The sequence below is a fragment of the Colias philodice genome, chromosome 25 (genome assembly GCF_061535455.1).
Source record: "Colias philodice isolate Cphi_HAF_F1 chromosome 25, ilColPhil1 Martin Lab GWU primary, whole genome shotgun sequence".
NCBI classification, from domain to species: domain Eukaryota; kingdom Metazoa; phylum Arthropoda; class Insecta; order Lepidoptera; family Pieridae; genus Colias; species Colias philodice.
Genome location: NC_143110.1, coordinates 7,147,546 through 7,170,498, shown reverse-complemented (window position 1 = coordinate 7,170,498; position 22,953 = coordinate 7,147,546). Strand labels below are relative to the sequence as shown.

General features: G+C 33.2%; 2 protein-coding genes across 3 annotated transcripts in view; both read right to left on the bottom strand.

Annotated features, from left to right (window-relative positions):
- The window catches only part of LOC149477485 (myrosinase 1-like), a 305,300-nt gene that overhangs the window by 245,801 nt on the left and 36,546 nt on the right, over window positions 1-22,953 (bottom strand). The window lies entirely within an intron of this gene.
- LOC149477487 (myrosinase 1-like) lies at window positions 474-21,751 on the bottom strand. The gene is made up of 11 exons (XM_089711028.1): window positions 21,597-21,751; window positions 10,199-10,302; window positions 9,601-9,745; window positions 8,482-8,648; window positions 5,530-5,772; window positions 4,714-4,805; window positions 4,202-4,349; window positions 3,377-3,501; window positions 1,964-2,113; window positions 1,371-1,462; window positions 474-920 (listed from the first exon to the last, which is right to left on the bottom strand). The coding sequence occupies exons 1-11, from the start codon at window positions 21,749-21,751 to the stop codon at window positions 785-787; spliced, it is 1,557 nt and encodes a 518-aa protein (XP_089567154.1). The 3' UTR covers window positions 474-784.

The following is a 22,953-nucleotide window of genomic DNA, read 5'->3' as shown; positions in this document are numbered from 1 at the left end:
TATATCTTTCTCAATTCTGTTCATCCGATTGCGAGATTTACAATAACAGATTTGCTTTACAAATAAGGTACAATGCCGCAGCCAGAGTACAGAGACACATTAAAATGTTAAAAGTTACACGTGAAAGAAATAAAACACCAATTTAATAAAATGCTTTTAATAACAATAAAACGTAAAAAATAACACGAAGGGAGTTTTATTATCATAATACTATACTATACAAAGAAAAATAAATAGCGCCATTGATGAATTATAAGTATGATTATTGTCATTGTTCATGTAACAAATTGTTTTATTAATATTAGTAAACGCTTCTTAAGTTTTTCATACAAACATACACGTGGATGTTTTGTATGTAACGGATTCCTTTAGACTTGATTTTGTCCCAAATTTAACGACTTAATTCAAACTTTGTACATTTATACATTTTTTATACAATTCAAAAATTGCGTGTTTTTTTATGGTTTTTTTAAATATTTTTTTTGACTGACTTTACGGTGCATAAATTTACATCAAACGAACATAGAGCTAGAGCTCGAGCAAGAGCATTCTTTCATGAAACATAAACGAAAAATTGTATTCAGTGTTGTTCAGTACTAGAACATTGCATAGAATCTTTTCGAACTAAGAACAACAAAAGAATGCTCTAAGCCTGTTTACACTAAAGGAATTTGACATGGTTAGAATTATTCGCTCTTTCTTTTCTCGAGGGTTAGAATGAGCATTCGCTCTTTTTATGGAAATGCACCGTTAGACGAGCATGTGTATAAATCTAGGCGTTATTCTAAGGCTGAAGGTAATTATCACACACTGGTAGGGCACGATTAAAGTTGATACAAGTATAGTAATCAGCTGAGAGCCGCGGGGTCGCCGGGCGTTCGGAATCGTCGAAGTCTATACTGTAGAGACCGTAATGTGCACTGAAATATAATATAGTTACTTGAATAAAAACAATGTGAAACCAATTTATGCGTATTATTTTAAAGATAGAGTGGGAGTAAATACTGAGAATTAATGAATTATGAGTAGAGTAAATACAGAGAATTAATGAATTATGAATTTTCTATTGGTAGGTCCTTAAAATCTATATCTATGTTGGAATGTTAAAAGCTTTGTTTAATAACAATATATATAAATAAAATCACTGTGATGTTATGTTTGTAAAGCCGGCTACTCGCGTACCTGCCGCAGGGGCAATATTGGAACAATCTCGGTTGCTCGGCGGTTGGAGCAATTTCAGTTAATCTCTAAATTGTTTGCCTATTCACATTACAATTTAGGAGCCAATTAAGGGTTCTAATATTGCCCCTGCTGCAGGTAGGTGAGTAGCCGGTTTAATGACAGAGCATTTAATGAAGAATACAACTTACCTATAACCTGAAACCCATTCAAAATTATCCATTAAGCTCCAAACCATATAGCCGAAAACATTTAAACCGTCTTCATATATAGATAACAGAATCTGCAAAAGAAAAAAATACAAAACTTGATATATATTTTAAACTAGTGGTCCGCCCCGGCTTCGCCCGTGGTACATAATATTTCGCAATAAAATTCGCAATTTCATGCAAATTGGTTCAGTAGTTTAGGCGTGATTGAGTAATAGACAGACAGACAGAGTAACTTTCGCATTTATAATATTAGTAAGGATGGAAATTTGAGTTCTAATAAACGTTTTTATTCAGAATACACTGCGTCTCCTTGTCTACCGGGTCGTCTGGAAGAGATCGCTTTTTTTAATTATAAGACTGCCTGTTGATTACTGTTTATTTTTATTTCTACGTATTTCTGTGATCATAATAGAGTATTTTTTATTTGTATTGATTATATTATAAACCATGTATGTACATTGTACAACTTTAATTCGTATTAAGGTTCAACTTGTGCTTTATTTTCTCAAGAAGTATCCTGCTCTTTCTAGAATATATATAAATAAATAAATAAATAATCTAGAACCACATACCTGTTCCAAATGCTCTTTAAGGTAATTTACTCTCTCATAATCAAGAATTGCATCTTGAGCGCCATACCCATTTTCTGTGATTATTATATCTTCGACTCCAAAGCGCTCGTTCAGCCACTTTATGAGCTTTCGTAATCCTACAGGAGATGCCTTAAAGAAAAGTATAAATATAATGATAAATACATAAATAATAATACATAATACTTACATATAAGAAATTACACGCGAGGCCGGGTTAAATTTGAATATTAGTTTGAATGTAATAAGAATGTACAGCGATTCTACACAGCTACCCAATTGATGTAGGTAGTTGATAACAAATCGCAGCAAGTCAACGACTATTAACAAAGTGAGGGTAGTTGGGTCAAACGCCGTATAAACAACGTCCCAGGCACGATTCGTACGAATGCGCCACGATTCAAAGGAAAGCGGCATTTTATAGTATTCGACTGGTATTCGACAGCTAAGCATGTTTTGACAGGAAGTAGTGACAACTATATTGACATTTGGACAACTATTCATCCACAAAAATATGATACGTCTAACAATAATATAATAGTTGCGATTAGTATTTTAGTTTATAAGTACACTTTAGTTTATAATTGGAGTGGACCGAAGGAAAGTGTGGTTAATTTTTATTCCATAAATAAATTATATGCGCAAATTACTTTCATCGTCGTGTCTCAGAATGCCAGAAAGATAAGCGGCATAAGACGGCAGATTTTTATTAAAATCTCTCGATATAAGCAAATTTTATTATGCACAATTAGCTGCCCCAGCCATTGAGGAGGATTACTACGTATAGAGAGGACACCACGAACAAAATCTGTGCGACAAGCGCGGCGGCGCGGAGTGGTTAGTGAATAAATAAACTTATCAATTAAAACTAATCAATGTAACAAAAAAAAATTGGTTTGAGACGATTGACTCTAACTCGTGTTACAAATAGTGTAGTAGCGATGTCCTCTCTAGTGCGTAGTACATAGTAACTCAATGGCCCTAGCATAAGTATTGTTACATATTTTAATGCTGTTACAACGACGTTTTTTTTATAAGTGTTTACACTTATGGAATATGTTACTGAAACATAAAGTAACAGTGTAAAATAACGTTTATTTTTTTAATTGTTATTTGTATTGTGTGAAGTGTTGTGTCAATACATAAAGTTATCGTCACTAAAAATTGATCATATCTATATTCAATATAATCACGATAAAAAAATCATGAATTTGATCCGATGATAGCCAGTAAACATAGATTTATCAAACACAAGCCCAAGCCAAGGACGTTAAAAAAATTATCCGAATTGATAGTCGTTCTCGAATTTTACGCTTAGCACACACTAAACATTTGGCGATATGATTTAGTAATTCATTTAAATACCTGCCAAAATTGCTATCAAAATAAACTTACATAAGAATCTACAGTGTATCCATCTTGTAAGAGTATCGATACTAGTGGATTCCACGGTATGTTGTTGTTCTTTTTTGTCACTTTCACGGCAAAGTAATAGTTAAAAGCGGCATAATCGTATGTGCCTGAAAGAAAAAAATGTATTGAAAATTCGTCTCTTGTGGGATACGAATGCAGTTTACATTTGTTTTCTTGATCAAGTAGGTGATAGATAGGTTTTGTAATTATTTGCCGATATTCTAAGTTGCACTGTGCATATAATTTTAACAAATTATTTGACGCAACAGATGAAACAAAATATGTAGAGACTACCATTAAACACATAACTTTAAGCGATTTATATTTGAATTATTTCACTGTTCGTTGCTGTTTGATGAAATGTATTGACGGGCCGATTTTCAATCCTTGGTTAAAATTTATCCGTCCAATAAAGTATTACACGAACATTTTAAAATGTCACCTGTAAACTGTCATATACGGACAATTAGAATACATTTTTGAAATGGTAGTTAATTACGTTATTCGATGAATAGGTAAGTATTAACCAAGGATTGGAAAATCAGCCCTAAACCGAGTTTACTAGACTAATATTAAACCACAGATCATATAAATTATAATACTATTGTTAGACCTAGTTTTAAAGTGACTCTTCGAAAGAACAGTCCGATCTTTCCTCTTTTTAAAATCAGTTTTAATCAAGATATTTCTTAGAGTATGGCTGATGCTGAGTGGCTTGCCATTTTTCAGTGGCACACTGCAAATCTCTTTAATATACCTATATATTTAGTTTGCCATTGTACTCTTTTTGTATGTGTGCATTAATACCTTGAATAAACTTCTTCTCGCTTTCAGTAAAAGGCGGTAACAATGACGTATTATATCCAATTTCCTTGCTATATTCTGCAATATATTCCTCTAGTCCTTCAGGCCACCCACCACTCTTCGCGTAAATTGGATGTGTGAATCTGTCATTCTAAAATAATGTATATAGTTAATTTTATGATACAGAAAAAAGAACAACTAAAGGAGCTTTTCCACTAATCATGTGCGAGGATATTTAGCGAGGTATGTGTTTGTAAATAACCAATAGTATCGCTTCAAATGCTAAACGCTAAACGCTTCAACACATCCTCGCACAGTATTGGTGGAAAAGCACCTTTATTGAGTAAAATTAATCTTTTTTACGAAAGAAGCGAAAATTTTGTTGTTGTTTACTTATGAGTAACTAGATATATCGAAATTAATCAATAAATATTTTAATATAAAATTCATTTATAAGTACTAATAAATAAATAATTGTTCAAAACCTGTTAAAATTAGAGTGATATTATACTCACAAATAATTGCAGCATTATATCCACAATTCTATTCTCCTCGTCATCTTCCTCTGGTTCTGCCCATATGTAATTGTATGCTATATTGACTGTGCCTGTAAATTTTGTAGAAATTTATATATTTTTGAAGTGAAAACTTCTTTAGCGGCGTTGAGCACTTTTTCTGTAATGGGTATTAAATCTTAAACTCGCGTCAGGACACGTGACCCTGATCGAAAAAGCGTAAGACGGATACGATTCCAAAATATCTAACATGCTCAACGTTAAATCAAGTTTTCACTTCTGCCGGCACTCCCGGAGTGCAACCCGTCTTTTTTTTTATTTCCAATGTTATATTTTATTTTATTTCTATAAAAAAGATTCTGAATTCATCTTCTGGTCATAAAAAAGTATTTAGCAAGATGTTGTTTTTTTCACGTAGTAGGTAGCTTCTTTTAGCAATGTTTGCGTTTGATTCGACAACGAGCCTTAGAAAAGCACGTTATTTAATCAATGCTCTCTTCAAAAGTGACCTTTTCTATAGAAGTCTAGGAATATAAGTACTACATATTTAAAAAACAACAATTCTTATTGAATAAGTCGCGTTTAAAAACCGTTAAAATCTTTAGTTTCTAAATGTATAACTCTCTCTATACAGGGTTACTTGTTGTAAAAATAATTTATTGCGTTATGCCAAAAGTCGTAGAACAAATGTTGTTACTTATGATGTTAGCTATCTTGTCCTGCGAGGTTGCCGGTGTTTTACAAGTAACCCTGTATATATAAATAATATTATTATTAACTAATAGAAAATATTATCAAAAATTCATTCAAAATTACCATCCTGAACACGCTTATACTTCGCAGTATAAATCCTGTACGCGTTCGCGTGTGCCAGCAACACATTCTTAGTACAAGTGAGGGATACACCATCCTCATACCCATATAAAGGAGGAATCAGATCACAGACTACTTCTGGTTCATTGATTGTCAGCCAGGATTTGACGCGGTCTCCAAAACGAGAGAAAATGAAGTCCGCGTAATCGCCAAAACGGTCGACGATTGAGGAATTCGTCCAGCCGCCTGGAATTGTAATATAAAAGTTAAAGAATACCTAAAAACACCCTCAACTAAAAGTAAGAAATAAAATAATTATAATTTTTTGTGGTATTCAGGTACTTAAGTAAGCTCAAGAAACTATTGTTTTGTCACCGATCCTTGATAAGTGTACAAAGTTAAATCATACAAACATACAGGTGAAGCTAATAAGAGCGTGTGAAGTCCTCCTTTTATTGAATTCGGTTAAGAAAATCGCAATGCAAAATGCGCGGACACATTATTTGTAATTTATTATCTTATACATAAAAATCTACATTAATTAAAAAAATAAATTATATTCCTAGAAGTGTAATAAAATGACAACAATTTAATTATCATAATGGGGTAATCAATATTGGCCTAGGATTATTAAAAGCTTGTTGTATATAAGTAAATTGAGTACAAATAGCCTTATGCTAAAGAAAATTTTTGAAAATGCCGTCTATATATTCTTAACTAGCTTTCCGCCGCGGTTTCGCTCGCTTTATTTAAATCTAATCTATACTAATATTATAAAGCTGAAGAGTTTGTTTGTTTGAACGCGCTAATCTCGGGAACTGCTGGTCCGATTTAAAAAAATCTTTCGGTGTTAGATAGCCCATTTATCGAGGAAGGTTAAAGGCTATATCATCGCGCTACGAACAACAGGGGTGGATCCACGGGGGTGAAAACTGAAACCGCGCGGAGCAGCTACTAAATTATATACCTACTTTACACCTTCCTCAAGAATAACTTTATCTACTTATATACATTTTTGAAGAATACAAAATTTTCGATCACTAGACGGGATTCGAACCCGCGTCTTTCTCAAAAATGGCCCCTTACCGGGGCAACGCCTGACGTCTCGGCCACCCGTGATCGATATTCCTCAATAAATGACAACCTAAATGAACTATCATATTTTATCAAATAAATAAATTAATTAATAATGTGCCTAAGTACTTTTACGTTTAGTTTTTGTGAGCAATATTTGTCTATCCATATTAGGTCTTCGAAACCGATATGCTTATATGATCTCCATAAGCTCTACATAAAATGTAAAAACATTTATAATTACATATAGATACTCGTATAATATATTATAATATCTACAATCAATTGCCGTTAATTTCACACCAACCACAAAATATTTAAAATAAGCTTGTTCATACGAACAAACAAACAAACTTCTGCTTCATAATATTATCACAGTATTACCACAGATATTATTATAGATTTTATTTATTTATTTATTTTTATTTTTACACTTTATTGTACAATACCAGTAATAAAACTTATTGTACAATACCACTTTATTGTACAATACCAGATATTTATTTTTCAAAACTAAGCTCGTTCAAAAAGCATATTGTTAAAACATTAAACAAATTGTAATTTAAGTTTTTACTTTTTGGTTTCAATTTTGATATAATTTAATTTTTATGAAAAATTGTTAAAGCGGTGCCTACCTGTAATTTAGATACGTAAATACTAATGTTTATTTTAAGTAAATATTGAATTGTTTGAACAAAAAATTATGTATCTAGTTGGTAAGCCTTTTTTAAATAAATAAATAAATAAATAAAAAACATATATAATTCAACATGAATCATAAGATATACTTATGATTTATGGAATGGAAATATGCATTAAAGTAATTACAAATTATTGAATTATTTTGATTTATCATGCCATCATGTTCAATTAAAACATTTGCTGTCATTTAAATTATAAAGTACTAGCGGTCCGCCCCGGCTTCGCCCGTGGTACATATTTCGCAATAAAAGGTAGCCTATGTTCTTTCTCAGGGTCTAAAGATTATCTGTGCCAAATTTCATCAAAATCGGTCCAGTAGTTTATGCGTGAAAACCATACATACATACATACAAACCTTTCCTCTTTATAATATTAGTATAGATAATAAATAAAAATGTAAATTATTGTTGATTGATTTAACGCTGATGTAACACATTGAAATTAAAAACCTAATCATTAATTATTCTTAAAATACTTACAATTTACTAATAATATGTTTGTTTGTCTTTTTCCTTCTTATCGACGTAAAGAAAGCGATTATTTGATATGATTGTTGTGTCTAGAGATAAGCTAGAAACAGGCTACTTTAAAGCGCGTCACACACGGTGAAGATACTATAATATTTTATCTTATGATATTGTAATATTTTATATACTTAACAGTATCTTAAGAGTTAAGATAAAATATTATATTATCTTCACCGTGTGTGACGACGCGCTTTATACCGCGGTAGAACATCGCATTCCCAAGGAAATGTACTTTTTCCATGCACGCGAAGTCGCTAAAAACTAGCATAACAGAGTTAAAAGCAACTAAAAAAACGGTTAAACTCATGCAATTATTTTTTTGTCACCGATCCTTGATAAGTGTACAAAGTTTGAATCAAATCTGTCCGTTGACAGTGGGCCAAATCGAGTAAAGGAGTCGGTTATATACAAACATACATGCACAGAAGTGCTAGATCTGTGCATACATGAGATAATAGAAGCGTGTTAAAAACAGCTTCAGATAATATAATATTCACAGATAAAAATTATAAAAAGTACTATATTTAGTATATCTCACGGCACGTAAGTTTAGCGCTCACCTTGAAGTGGAGGGGATCTATTTGAACGAAATAAAGGCGAACTTGCCCTAAAACATTGAAGGTAACCGCTAGACGCCGCGACTAATACCTACCTTGATTTTGAAGCGCTGTTGGCAAATCAAAATGATACAAAGTCACCAAGGGTTCAATGCCTTCTTCCAGTAATACGTTCAGGAAGTTTTCATAAAATGCTAAACCTTCCTCGTTGATATAATCTGTGGTGCCGTTGGGTAAGACCCGCGACCAGGAGATTGAGAATCTGTTGAAATATTTATTAATTATTGTTAGTAGTTAAGTATCATATCAAAGAAAAAGTAGATAAGTAGGTAGGTATGTGATATTTTTTAAGTGAAAACTTGATAATTCACTTTGAGCAATTTTTGCTTATGTATTTTTTTATTGTTATATGTATTTTCATCTCCATACGAATATTTAGTCACTCACTCTAAACAAAACATACAAATAATTATAACATACTTAGATAGATTTTGTCATATTTTACATATAACCTATGTATGAAGACATGTTACCGGCACAGATAATACATATATGTATAGGTAATATATTATCTGTGCTATACTAGTCCCATGGTAAGTTCTTCATAAATATTCATATTGTTATCAAAACTTAATTATTAACTATACAAAATAGTACATAAATTAACAATAATTGATCGATCGAATTAAACGCTACATAACATGGAGAAATCTTAGATCGATGCTATTTCACACGTAGGTAATTTAAAGCATATGATATTTTAATCATATGGACATATATATGGGCATAGAAATAAATACCAATGTACTGTACGTGTACATTTACTGTATACACGTGTATTGGATTGTGGTATTTTAGTAAATAAGATCGGGATAATAAACCGTTAGTTATAATATGTATGTTACAAAAGAAGCTGCAAAAAAACAATACGTTCTATCCTTGCAACCAGGTAGCCTGGAAGAGTTTGCTTTTTAGCAGTTCATGTACTGTAGATTGCTTTACATTGATTAGCAGTAGTTACATGATAAGAATCACTACATAATATAATATTATACAACCGCTTCCCGCTGTCTGTCTGTCCCTTTATATGATTAAGAAGGAAAACTTAATCAAGGATCATTCTTTAATGCCAATAGGTTGATGTGTTAAATTTTAAACAACGCAGGTAATACCGCGGACGGAAAGCTAGTTAAGAATACATAAATAAATAATACCTGTAAGTTGACACACGTAATTCACGGATAAGCTGAATGTCCCTCTGCCATTTATGGTAAGAGTCACAAGCGATATCTCCCGTAGAATTATCCGCGATAGCCCCTGGTATCCTGGTTATATCATCCCATACATTTCTGCCATTGCCTGAATTAAAAAAGAGCATGTGTCAGCACACGCGTCAGAAGTGAAACTTTTTTGGCGAGAATCAACCAAAATCGTCGCCTCTCCATGACGTGAAGGTATTACCATGACGCAACCTTTAAATTTTACTCTCAATACGTTTAAAAAAGTTTCAATTCAAAAATAATAATAAAAAAACTGATAAGTAGAATATGTAACTAAATTAAAATCAAATTGTCATAGAAAAAGTAAATTATTTATATAAGCATTCCATATTAGATAAAAATGCTTTCTAACACCTAATAAAATTGTTCATATTCTAACGACAAGTTTTAAATAACTTTTTTTTTTCAATTAACATAAAACGGTAAACAAACTTTTTGAATGCGTTACATTGACATTGCCTTTTCTATTAATTGCATTTAACTATGATCCAATTATAAGTGTACTTTTAAAAGTATTATTAAAAAATCTTACCGCCTTCATCCCTTGCACCTTCAATTTGATAGGCAGACGTACTTACTCCAAATTCAAAATCTTCTGGAAAGCGATCACTGACAGCATTACAAGTTACCAAAAGGCTGTGAAAGAAAAATTAATTGTTTAATTAGTAAATAATACCTACTTTATGACGATGTAAAAAAATGTCTCGATCTGGCAGGTCAATCTGCCCAGGCTGAAGGGTAATCATCTACTGAAAATCGATTAGTGAAACAGATATTGAATGCATAATTGCATAATGCATCTAACCCAGACCACACTAGACGACAGGGGACTTCGCTTAGGTACGATTCATGCTTAGTCCATATATTCATTATACATACTACTATAGTCTGTCCACTTTAAGAATTGCTTTTTGACAGCTCGACGGGTGATACCAAAAGTGATGTTCAAAAGATTATCGATTGTGATACCATTTCAATTATAAATTCAAAATATTATCATAAATCGAATCAGGTACGTAAATAATAATTACAACGTAAACGTACTAATAAGATATGTAATAATAAGACCACATATCTATGCATTGTATGTTAAAACTAAACTAAACTAATATTTTATTATTTATTGATTTCTATCTTACAATTTGGTTGTCTTTACGTTTAAATTATATAACATAATAGAAGAGTTTTTCTGCATTGGATATATTTTACAGAGTATTTCTATCGATTATTTTAATCTATCGACCCATCATTGAATAATTCTGTGTAGGCATCACTAAGTGGGCGGGACCTGTCCATGAAGTACGATAATTATTTGTATGACATTTTAACATAGACAATACAATCCTACATAGGCGTGAAGCTGTCAAAAAGCAAATAATATAATGGACAGAGTATAATTTACAAATCAATAATTAAAGTTCTACGTAATAAAGTTCAAGTAGACCGATAAATGGGCTATCTAACACCGAAAGAATTTTTGAAATCGGACCAGAGATTAGCGCGTTCAAACAAACAAACAAACTCTTCAGCTTTATAATTATAGTATAGATAATATGTAGTATAGATACAAAAGAAGAAATTTTTTTTAAGGATTATAATCAATTTATTTGTTTACAATTGCGATACAAATGATTTATACATTTATTTATTTATTAACTCTGATAACTTTAATAAGTATATATAGTTTTTCATTAATTTTATCATACAAATTTAGTGGTGAATATGGTATCAAGACATTATAGATCCATTTATGGTGTGTAATAAATAACGTTGATTATTATTGCGTGGAAATGCACTTTTAATTTTTATAATTTTTTATCTACTTCAAATTATTCTGATCATACTACTTAAATAAAATTATCTAAATAAAACCACAGACAACAATAATTTTCTTGTGTTTGATTTTACGCGAGTATAAAGGTGGGTCCACACTTGATTATTTTCGCGTATCACATCTCCGTCGCGTAGCATCGACGCGTATCATGTTTGCTAGTGTGGACGCAAAATAATCGCGATCGTGATACACTTTGTATCATGATACACACCGATCGCTATAAACCGCGTATCTGATACGTGTCGTATATAATCGTATAATATTTATGGCTCACGCGATAAAAGGTACGGTCAAAATGGGCGTCCACACTTAGGATACCTACTCATACTCGATACGATACATTTAGAAATTAAAGACTTGAACGGATTTTAAACGCGATTTATTTATTATTATAATCCTGACGCGGAAGTTTCACACACTTTGCAGCGAGCTTTGACATGGATATAATACATGTATATATAATTCGCATTTAAAATTCGTTTAAAGTTATTACATTTCGAAATTGTGACGATTGTAACAGTTGATAAAATTGTTCATTATGAGCGAGAATGTTGCCGGAAACTTTGTTTAAATGTATTCTCTCTTCGCAATTGAACCACATGAATAAATATTAAAGAGACAATAATTAAGCTTCATACAATCGTTCAATTTGGTTCAAATCTCAAAATACGTCCTAGTTCAGGGTTTAGTAAAAGGACCATAACCATTCCCACCGAAACAACGCTTTCATAGAATACGTCAGTGCAGCGCCATTACTAATAATAATGAGCGATTAGAGCGTGACTAGTCGAGCAACAAATCCGTGGATTTGTTTTTGTTTGACGGCCGTCTCATTACGCACACATGCGTTGTGAATCTTGGTGATGCATTGTAAATACTTTCACAAATACATACTTTCAAACGTTTTGAATTTTGGAAGGGCGCGCCATGTTATCGTAGTTTATCTCTACCATATTATGTATATTGTATATTATGAAATACTGAAAAGTTAACAAGAGCTTACACATATAAACATCATAGAAAGGTAAACAATACTCACCCAGATAAACATAATATCACGAACATTTTTTAACTACACAGATATCAATAAAAACTGTTAACAGATACTTTCAAGTTTCAGCACATTATATACGAACTTCCTCGCACCTATCATGAAACAGATTAAAGCAAACTCTGAAAAGCGTTTATTTATATTAAAATATCTGTTAAGATTATAAAAATACTAGATTTCCACCCGCGGCTTCGCCCGCGTTTTCAAAGGAAAACCCGCATAGTTCCCGTTCCTGTGGTATTTCCGGGATAAAACCTATCCTATGTGTTAATCCAAGTTACCTTCTATATATGTGCTAAATTTCATTGTAATCGGTTCAGAGTATTTGCGTGAAAGAGTAACAAACACACACACACACACACATCCTCACAAACTTTCGCATTAATAATATTAGTAGGATAGGATTATGAAGCAAACAAATAACATGCGCTTAAGTAGGTATGTACGGAAAAAAACCAGTGGATAGATAATATTATAGACAGCAGATTAGGGTGAACAAACAATGATCAAGATCTTATCCATGTTTTCGTAGAAATAAGATTTTCAAAAACATTCAACGCAACTTTTTTTCAACAGTGTTTTACAATAGGTGCCCCACCAGATAACGGATTACATCAAATATTTGTACATTTATATAGACCAATGAACTTATATACCTACTTTTAAATAAGAAATGATTTTTTTTACCTTAATAAAAACAGACAGATATAATTCAAACTTTGTACACTCATCAAAGATCGGTGACTCTCAATAATTTCATGACTTTAAGCGTGTTTTTTTATTAATTACTAGCTGTTGCCCGCGACTTCGTCCGCGATTCGGTCGTTTTTCGTCATTCGTCGTTTAAAAAAAATACGTGACACTTTATTTTTGAATGTTCTTAATTGTCTCTTATAAAATTTAACTACATTAAAATTGAATTCTCTGATAAGAAAATCTTAAAATCATCGAAAATCATAGACATCGAATATCTGAGGAAAACATGAATGAATGTGATTTAAATTCTACATTTCTTAGTAATTAAAATAATAATCTAAATTAAATGTAGATTAACAGTTTGAGCGCACCATTATAGAATATGTACCTAAGTAATAAATTACGTTAGTTTACATAGTAACTTTACTAAAAACACGATGACTTTCTTTCGCGCTCGGTACCACAAACTAAACATGTTTGTGGTACGTGGCCCGCGTCACTTTACCCCCCACGAGTTCCCCTCCGTTGCTATGCGAAAATACATTCGTCGCCCTACTGTAGCAAAAATTGTAATACTGCGGCCTGGGCGTTATAACACGCTCAGGGAATTCCTGAGTGCTGATAGACTTCCGTCTATCGGCATTTATACCAATTTTATATTAATATCACCATCTTGAGGAAAAGCTTCTAATGTCGATTTAAAACGCATATATACGGATTAACCTGATGAATTAACATGTTCTAAAATTGTGAAATGAGTTCAGTTTTAAATTCGAGAAATATTGATTTCTTGTATTCGATTATTCGTCGTAGTCGAATACAAAATATATTTAAAGAAACTTAGGTTGGCCTTCAGGCAAAAGGGATCCTATCAAATGATAAACTTGACCTTGTATCTTAAAAGTAAGAATGAAAGGAGCATCTAATAATTGTTGAGCACCAAAGGATCATTTAAAACGCAATACTATAAGAGCTAATATTGTCTAAGAACTGTTTAGATTGCACATGTTCCTCTAAAACTTAAAAGTAGTGATTTCAAAGGTTCCGGCGTATCTTCAAACGAAAGCCGACTCCTTACTCCACTTTAAAGCATTACAAAAAGAACATACTACGTTAATATCGCCTATACAGAAGATGATCTGTAATCAATTGTGAGGTTATAAGCAAACCCACTTTTATATTATTTTGTCGGACCACACCACCGAATTTGTAGATTGATCTTCTATGTTTACCTCTAAGTCATTAAGACTATGTCGAAATCTGTCTGCAATAAGACGGGCCTCTCGCTATTCGTCCGTTTAAAGAGACCAATAGTTTCAATTCTTAATCTTTCATTAAGCTTTCATTAAACAAACTTATTAATCGTTCTTGTCTCAAATAATGGTAATATTCGCGTCCCTACTCTAGTCATTGCTTATGCTCATGTTCATCTTCGAGAGATCGAATAATATTATGGTGCACCCTATTATTTGTCAAACGGTCTTCATATTGAGTAAAAGTTTCAGAATTCTCGAGATAAAATATGACGATCGTGATCAGCTGTGAGACGTAATTCCCTCTCAGTGAGGGTTTCGGTCTCACGGGATAGTACAATATGCCATTTGCGATCAGCTGTGAGACGTTATATATACCCTCAGTGAAGGTTTCGGTCTCACAGGATAGTACATGCCGTTCGCGGTCAGCTGTGAGCCGCAATTCTCGTTGTGAAGCGGTTTCAGGTTCGGCATAACACATGTTGTTTTCGGTCAATAGTAAGCCTCTTATCTCTAACGATCCTTGAGAACTCTTATTTCTCATTTTCTTAACTTTGCTCGAATTTCGATATATAAAGATTTTTTAGGTGGCACTGATGCGGGTGAATAAAAATTAAAACGGACTAAGAGTGTTATAATCTCAATCATCATCATCAATACATATAATAAAATTGTGGAAAAGTGATGTCTGTACAATTAAAATATGTAGAAAAAAATTAACAGGTGTTATTATTATCGAGAAATCGAGAGAAACCATTTTTTTCTCTTAAAAGCTCCCCCCCTCCCACTTCCCGAACTCCGATTGACCGTAATTTATTTTTCCTTACATTTTTATCATATCCTTTTCTAATGGGTTTCATCCTACTGCGATTTTTTTTTGTTTCAAAAATTATCTACCCTGGTGTATAGGTAAATTTTCCACATAAAATGTCCTTTAAATTATGTCGTATTATATTTTTAACCCCCGACGCAAAAAGACTGGTGTTATGTGTTTGACCGCTATGTATTTCTGTGTGTGTGTGTGTGTCTGTCTATGGCACCGTAGCTGGCTAACAGGTAAACCGAATTAGATGCGGTTTTTTTTGTTAGGCAGAATATTTTCCGACGCTGGTTCTTAGATAAAGTGTATCAAAATTGGTTCATCCACTTATTATACCTACATAGGGGTAAAAGTGGGAATGAAAAAAATGAAAGTTATAATTTATTTTTAAAGATCGTCGGGAAGTTTATGAAATTATTTATTCCTTTTTCTATACACTTTTCTTCGTCTAAACGGTTTAGTTACGTGCTCTCTCTCTCTTCAGCCTTTAGTTACGTGCGTGAGACAGGAAAGATCTAATTTGGATTTGTTTCTGGATTTGATAAAAACTGAGTATCGATTAAGCTGATCAGTGGCTACTGGCTACACCATAGATTATTAAAAACATCCGTTTAAGAAAGGAAGGAAATAGAATTTGCTCCTCTCCCCCCCCCCTGGTTCCTAAAAAATAATATGACATAATTTAAAAGAAATTTTACGTAGAATTAGTTAGGCATTTCTTTTTTGATTTTCGATATTATATACTAATCATAATTTTTAATTACAATATGTAGTAACTATTTGGTATAGGTTAGGCATTTCATTTCTTGATTTTTTTTAATAATTTGGTACGTAAGTTTTTTAGCTCAGTTTAGTAAGAAATTTTAATAACAATTCTTTTAATTATTTATGGTAGTACAACAGTACAGTATGGTTGTACGTATTTACTCAATAATTGTATGTTAAATAGTAATTCAGCATGGGCGTAGCCACGGTGGGGCTGGGTGGGGCGCTTACCCTGGCTTTGATCTGGTAGGTACTAATTGTGAAGGGGAGTGGGCGTGGGCGTGGGATTGGGACTGAACGTGGCATATGGCGTGGGAGTGCGAGTGGGCGCGGGAGTGGGAGCATGAAAATAAAAATGATTTTTTATTGTTGCCCCACCCTGAGCCCATGGTCATAGGTCCCATAGTCACTATTCCACGCGAACGAAGTCGCGGGGACAGCTAGTAGACAAATATAATCAGAAAGCTAAGCTCAACCATAAAAGATAGACATTTATGATGTCGGGAGATATTTTTTATATAATATGGAGAACATTTCTTTCATACTTGATTTCTGTGTAGCTTTAACCATTAAGATACACGCATTAAGAACGCACACGCGACGAAAGCTTAAAAATGGAGTTGCTGCTCTGCTCACGAATATGAAAAATAATTGTACCAAGTTTCGTTTAAATCCGTCGAGTAGTTTTTGTTTCTATAACGGTTATACAGACAGACAGACGGACAAACATTTTTGACGTCGATGTCGATCTCTAATCACCTCGTGATAGTTATTTAGGAAATATATTTCATGTGCAGAATTGACCTCTACAGATTTAATATAAGTAGGTATACATATATTTAGATTCCAATTTCCACGTAACGTTAAATTCGACTATATAATAACTAACAGACAACGCAGGTTACTCTCGTTTCCGTAAGTTGAGGCGGCTACATATTCGGTCCTAATAACATGATTTTTTGTGAACGAAACGACAGCGCGGTTTAATTCGATGGCAACACCATCAGAAAAAAGGAAATATTTTTAACTTTGAAAAAATATTATGATTTACACTATTAATACTATTTTAACATTAACACAAAATATAAGACTATGAGTGTGTAAAAATAAATCCAGCTAGTTTCACATCACACTTATGTTTATAATTAGGTATACGACATGAAAATATATTAATTACCAAGCAATAATCATACAGATAAATACTGAACAAAAGTATTAACAGTCAAAGTATATTTTTACTAACAACATGTAAATGATGAAGGAATAATAATTATCAACGAACTAACCTTTTTGTATTAGAGTCCCGCCTCGTGATCGAATTATTAAAACACGAAGATTTTTAAAAATGTAACCAATGAACACAATCAATATTAGATTAACTGTAATGGTGTCTAGTTTGACTTAAAATAATATACATCTACCCTCACTTTTAAAAATGTAGTATATTCACACGAATTATATAAGCGCACCTTATAGGGAAGGGAAGATTTATTATGGGTTAAAGAGTTAAATAAATAAATAACATAATTATATTTAAATTATTAATTTTTAACATTGTGTTCAGTAGTGTTAACATGTAAATTGATTTGATTTTTACGAAATCTCATAGATGGCGCTGAATCAAATTTGTCTTTATAGTACTAAGATTCATTAAACAGTTTCTCTGCCCAAATTACGTAAATGACGTAGTTTTTATAGTGTAAAGCTAGATAATAGCATGGCTTACTCAAAAACAACATTTAAACATGAGTCTTTAGATTGTACGCTGTCGTAGTTCACGGAATACGTAAGAAAAGTAAAGGTTCACAGCTCCTCCCCCGGAGGTGATAGCATGATAATATGTTTAAAAAAACCTCACACGACCTGTTAGTAATATTCATGCAAAATTTGAAGTCAATCTATGCAGTACTTTTCGAGATTAGCTCGGACAAACATACAGACAAACAGACAAACAGACAAACAGACAAACAGACAAACAGACAAACAGACAAACAGACAAAAATTCTAAAAACTATATTTTTGGCTTCTATATCGATTATAGATCATGGATTATGTATTCTTTTAAAAAAATATTCAATGTACAGTTTTGACTTTCCTACGATTTTATTATATGTATAGATTTAATAATACTAATATTATAAAGCTGAAGAGTTTGTTTGTATGTTTGAACGCGCTAATCTCGGGATTATTCTTTCGGTGTTAAATAGTTCATTTATCCAGGAAGGTTATAGGCTATATATCATCACGCTCCGACCAACAGGAGTGGAGCCACGGGGGTGAAACCGCGCGGAGCAGCTAGTTATTTTTTCAATTTATTTCGAAACTAATGAATCTACAAAATATTGGCAATTTAATATTGCTGTTGTTTGCTAGTCTATAAATTTCCTAACAATATATTGTTGACTAGCTTCCGCCCGCGACTCCGTCCGCGCGGAAAATTTAAGAAAAATTAAGATTTATTTTATTATACGTATTTTTCCATTTTATTTTTCTTGAAACCGTCAGTTTCACGTGATGCCTGAACATACAGACAGAAAGACAGACAAAAATATTTAATCACATATTTGGGTTTGGTATCGATCCAGTAGCACCCCCTGCTATTTATTTTTTCAATATTTTCAATGTACAGAATTGACCCTTCTACAGATTTATTATATGTATAGAATAGATTAAATAGCTCAAAAAATAGGAAGTGCAATTGATAAAAGTAATCTTTTATTACTGTACAAGTACATTGTGATAAATTCTTCTTTGTTGTAGATAGATAATAATCGACTTTCTACTTCAGTCTCGTATCAGCAATGATCATTGACTCAGATAATCCTAATTATATCATACTAGCATATAATAATTATAGCATAATTTTCTTCTCAACGTAGATATCTATCTAATGTTAAATAAAACCAAGAATACAATTTAAGTTTTACTAGCGGTCCGCCCCGGCTTCGCCCGTGGTACATATTTCGCAATAAAAGGTAGCCTATGTTCTTTCTCAGGGTCTAAAGATTATCTGTGCCAAATTTCATCAAAATCGGTCCAGTAGTTTATGAGCCTACTTATTACAATCAAACAAACAAATAAACAAAGTTTTCCTCTTTATAATATTAGAGTAGATGTTGATAATTGAACAGGAAAATTAAATAACTAAATAATATAAACATCACAATCATTATGGAGTTACGGAAAAACAGCGTTTCATTCGATTAAAACATGTATTAATTAAGATTGAGTAAATATAATTTATAAGCATTCATGTATTTTACACAGGTGTACAACTTGTAATTGTATTTGCATTATTAAGATTTAAGAAATGTATATAGATTGTTGTTCTATAACTCTGTCTGTTTGTCTGTATGTATGTCCAGGCTAAACTCAAAAAGTACTGCGTGGATTTACTTTAAATTTTGGTATAGAGATAGCTTGAAACCCGAGGAAGGACATAGGATAGGTTTTATCCCGGAAATCCCACGGGAACGTCAACTATGCGGGTTTTTCTTTGATGTGAAGCTGCTGGTGGAAAGCTAATATGTACCTACTCATAACCATAAAATAAGCCCACTCGAAATTATCCAACAAAGTCCATTCCGTATAACATAATATGTTACGTTTACTTTATCTTCCTTTATAGCCAGTAAAACCTGAAAAAAATCATGATTTTTGTTTCAATTCAATCTATATATAGGGAGGGGGTAACGATGAAACGAGTAGAAATTATGCTATAGTAGCGAGTGTGCCGATCACACGTGTCAGAAATGAAACTTCTTTGTCAAGATTCAAGGATACCAAAATCGTCGCCTTATTCCATGACGTGACGGTGTTGCCATGACGCGACCTTGAAATTTTACTCGCGCCATAGAAGTTTCTTGAAAATCTTCATGTAAATTTTTAGAGTAGATACATTTTTTAATTTTATAGCGGGCAATTATAAGATATCGCCACCACCAGCTATGATCATTTGTCGATTATATTATAAAGCCTCGTACGTGCATACTGGTTACGAAATACTTATTTCTAAATAAATTAATTGATATGATTTTAAAAATAGCAATAATGTAATTTAATAAATATGTAATGTGTTTATGTGTCTGTGATAACTGACCGACGAACTATCGGGTGAACTGCCGTCTGCCGACCCGATTTTGATGAAATTCAGCAATCTGATGGTTGAAGATGCGTCATGCGATATTCACGCATTCGTGAATTTATACTGTTGGCGGAAAATGAAAATCGTGTATAAAATGAACTCTTAGCTTTTATCGCAGCCTGATACATTGTTATGAGTTACAAGGTTGTTTTATAAACAATTTTCGAAAACCACGCCTCAATATCTGCGTCTCTATCATTTACATATCCCCTTTTCACTTTAGAGCTTTCACACAGACGAGCTTAAAGGACGCACACATTGACAAAACTACCCCTACATTGATGTGAAAGCTTTGTAACTCTTCGAAGCTTATGAGAGCCTGGTACTGAATGTTTTGATTTAACTCTTCGGTCTCGTTCACAATATCTGGTAAAATCAAGTTGGCTTATCTTAATAAAAATAAAAGCCATATCACTTTATGTATAATATCTTAAGATTTAACTATTTCACAATAAAATAAGAAATAATTAATTAATCAATTAAGGAAAAAAGGCATTTCCAGAAGCGAGCTTTTGAGAGTGAATCGAAAAAGAGGCTTTTAAAATAAAATTTTTTTATTGGTTATGTAACAGTCACCTGAAAACTTATTTTTATTGATTATTGTGTTCATAGTAAAGGTTTCAATATTTTGTACTAATATTATAAAACATGCTTTATATAATTATGAATCTTTTAAAACAAATAAAATTACCTCTAATAAAATCAATTTCTTCTTGGCTAAGCGCAGGTAATCTCGATAGGCCTTCCTTTTTACTATTTTCCGCGATAAGTTTTTCAATTTCACGTGGCCAACCCCCTTCTTTAGAATACAGTGGTTATAATATAGACCAGACTGAAATAGTTTCAAAGCGAAAACTGTATTAAATTTCATAAAGTTATTTTATATTTCAACTAGGCACTAGCTTTCATCCAGCGACTTTGCGATGCACTTTTCACTATCGCGTATTTTTACTGACATATTTTTATTTTACCTTTCCCAATGTTTAGTTGATTGCGGTTATAAATTGCATCACAATCGGTTCAATTGTTTCAACAATAACGTTGAAGGCATGATAAACTGACGGATAGTCTTTCTTTATTAAATACTGCTTTATTATTTTATATTTATAGTAAAAAAATCCAGGCAGATCTTGGTTGATATTAAAATATAATAAATTACATAGTTATTGGGCATTGTTTTAAATATTATTTCCCTTACTTATTTAAGTAGCAAAGCCGCCCAAGCTCATTGAAATCACATTGCTCGTAAACTTGTCTTCACAAAGCAAGTTAAAACGATTTATTTATTTGAGATAGGTACATACGCTCATTTGCAAAGTCAATTCTGTCAAATATTTATCTTCTTCGGAATATGGTTCAGTCCAAACGATCTGATTGGTAAAGGTAGCATTCGGATCTGGGCGGTCGCGACCTGGCAGCCGCGGCCCTGCATTGTCGATGCTGTGCGGCGCTGCCAGAAGCTTACGGATAACAGCGTCCGCGACCCGGGCAGCGACTGCCACGCGCAGTAGTCAAACAGCATTCAGTCAAAATAATAGTCAAATATACGAAAGCGAGAACTCGTGAAGAGACTGATAGAGGACGAAGAAGAGTATGATCAAATAATGTTGGTCTTACTATCATCAAAGAGGAATAAAATCGATTCATTATATCATAACATTATCCTTATAGGTTTTGAGTAGAGGATCGTAAAGTGGTAGATTTTAAGCAATTCATTCAACGAAAAACTCGTCGTTTTCATCGGTAAACGTCGCCAGCAGCGCGACCGTACTGCTCCCGGAGCGGCTCGGCGGCGCTGCCAAAATCGCGAGCAGGTCGCGCCCCTCGGCCGCGCGGCTCGGTCGCTTGCGTCGGTAACTATCGCATACAATTCCCTACGAAGCGGTACGGCGCGACCACGGTCGCGGCTGCGGGGCAGCGGCTGCCGGGTCGCGACCGCCCAGATCCGAATGCTACCTTAAGGTGGATTAGTTGTTCTTAACAAATTTTTAAAACCTAATAAATTTTATACTAAAACCTTCCATTGAATCATGTATCTATTAAAAATTGGTTGTCTGTAAAGTCGGTTTACTGACGATAGTTGAACGTGACAACGTCTGATTGTGCTTCTTTGTCGCTCTTTCCGCGCTCTCGTTTGCACTTCAAGGAACACATCGAACACATGGAACACATGGAACACATGGAACGCCTCAGAGCGAGGTAACGCCGCATGAGTCATGTTTTTTCGTGCGTGCACCCGGCTATATCGAATTATAAGACGTTGTCACGTCAAAAAACCTGTATCAAAATCCGTTGTGTAGTTTAACACGTTCACTGCGGCACCTAAAATGCCAAACTTACCGTTGTTGCGGCATGTCTTCCATACTTCACATCGGCAAGTTCACCACTTTGCGTCATGAGCCATTTTTATCACATCGCACCTTCTGACTTTGAAGGTTAATAATTTCATGAAATTTCAAGATATTTCAAAAAATTTTTTTTCAGATAATAGTTTATATAGTCTAGTATATACCGCATAAATAGCTTTTAGTTTGACCCAATAGTTTAACCCATTGACCACCGTAAGCCCCGATCGGGGCGCGACACAATAGATTTTCTATTGTGTCTGTGATTCCGAGGACTGATGGATTAAAAGATATGAGGGAAAATGTAAACCCCTGATTTTGTGAAAAATTATTTGCCATCCCGCACTGCGTTGATACGGCATGTTTACAGTAATAGCGA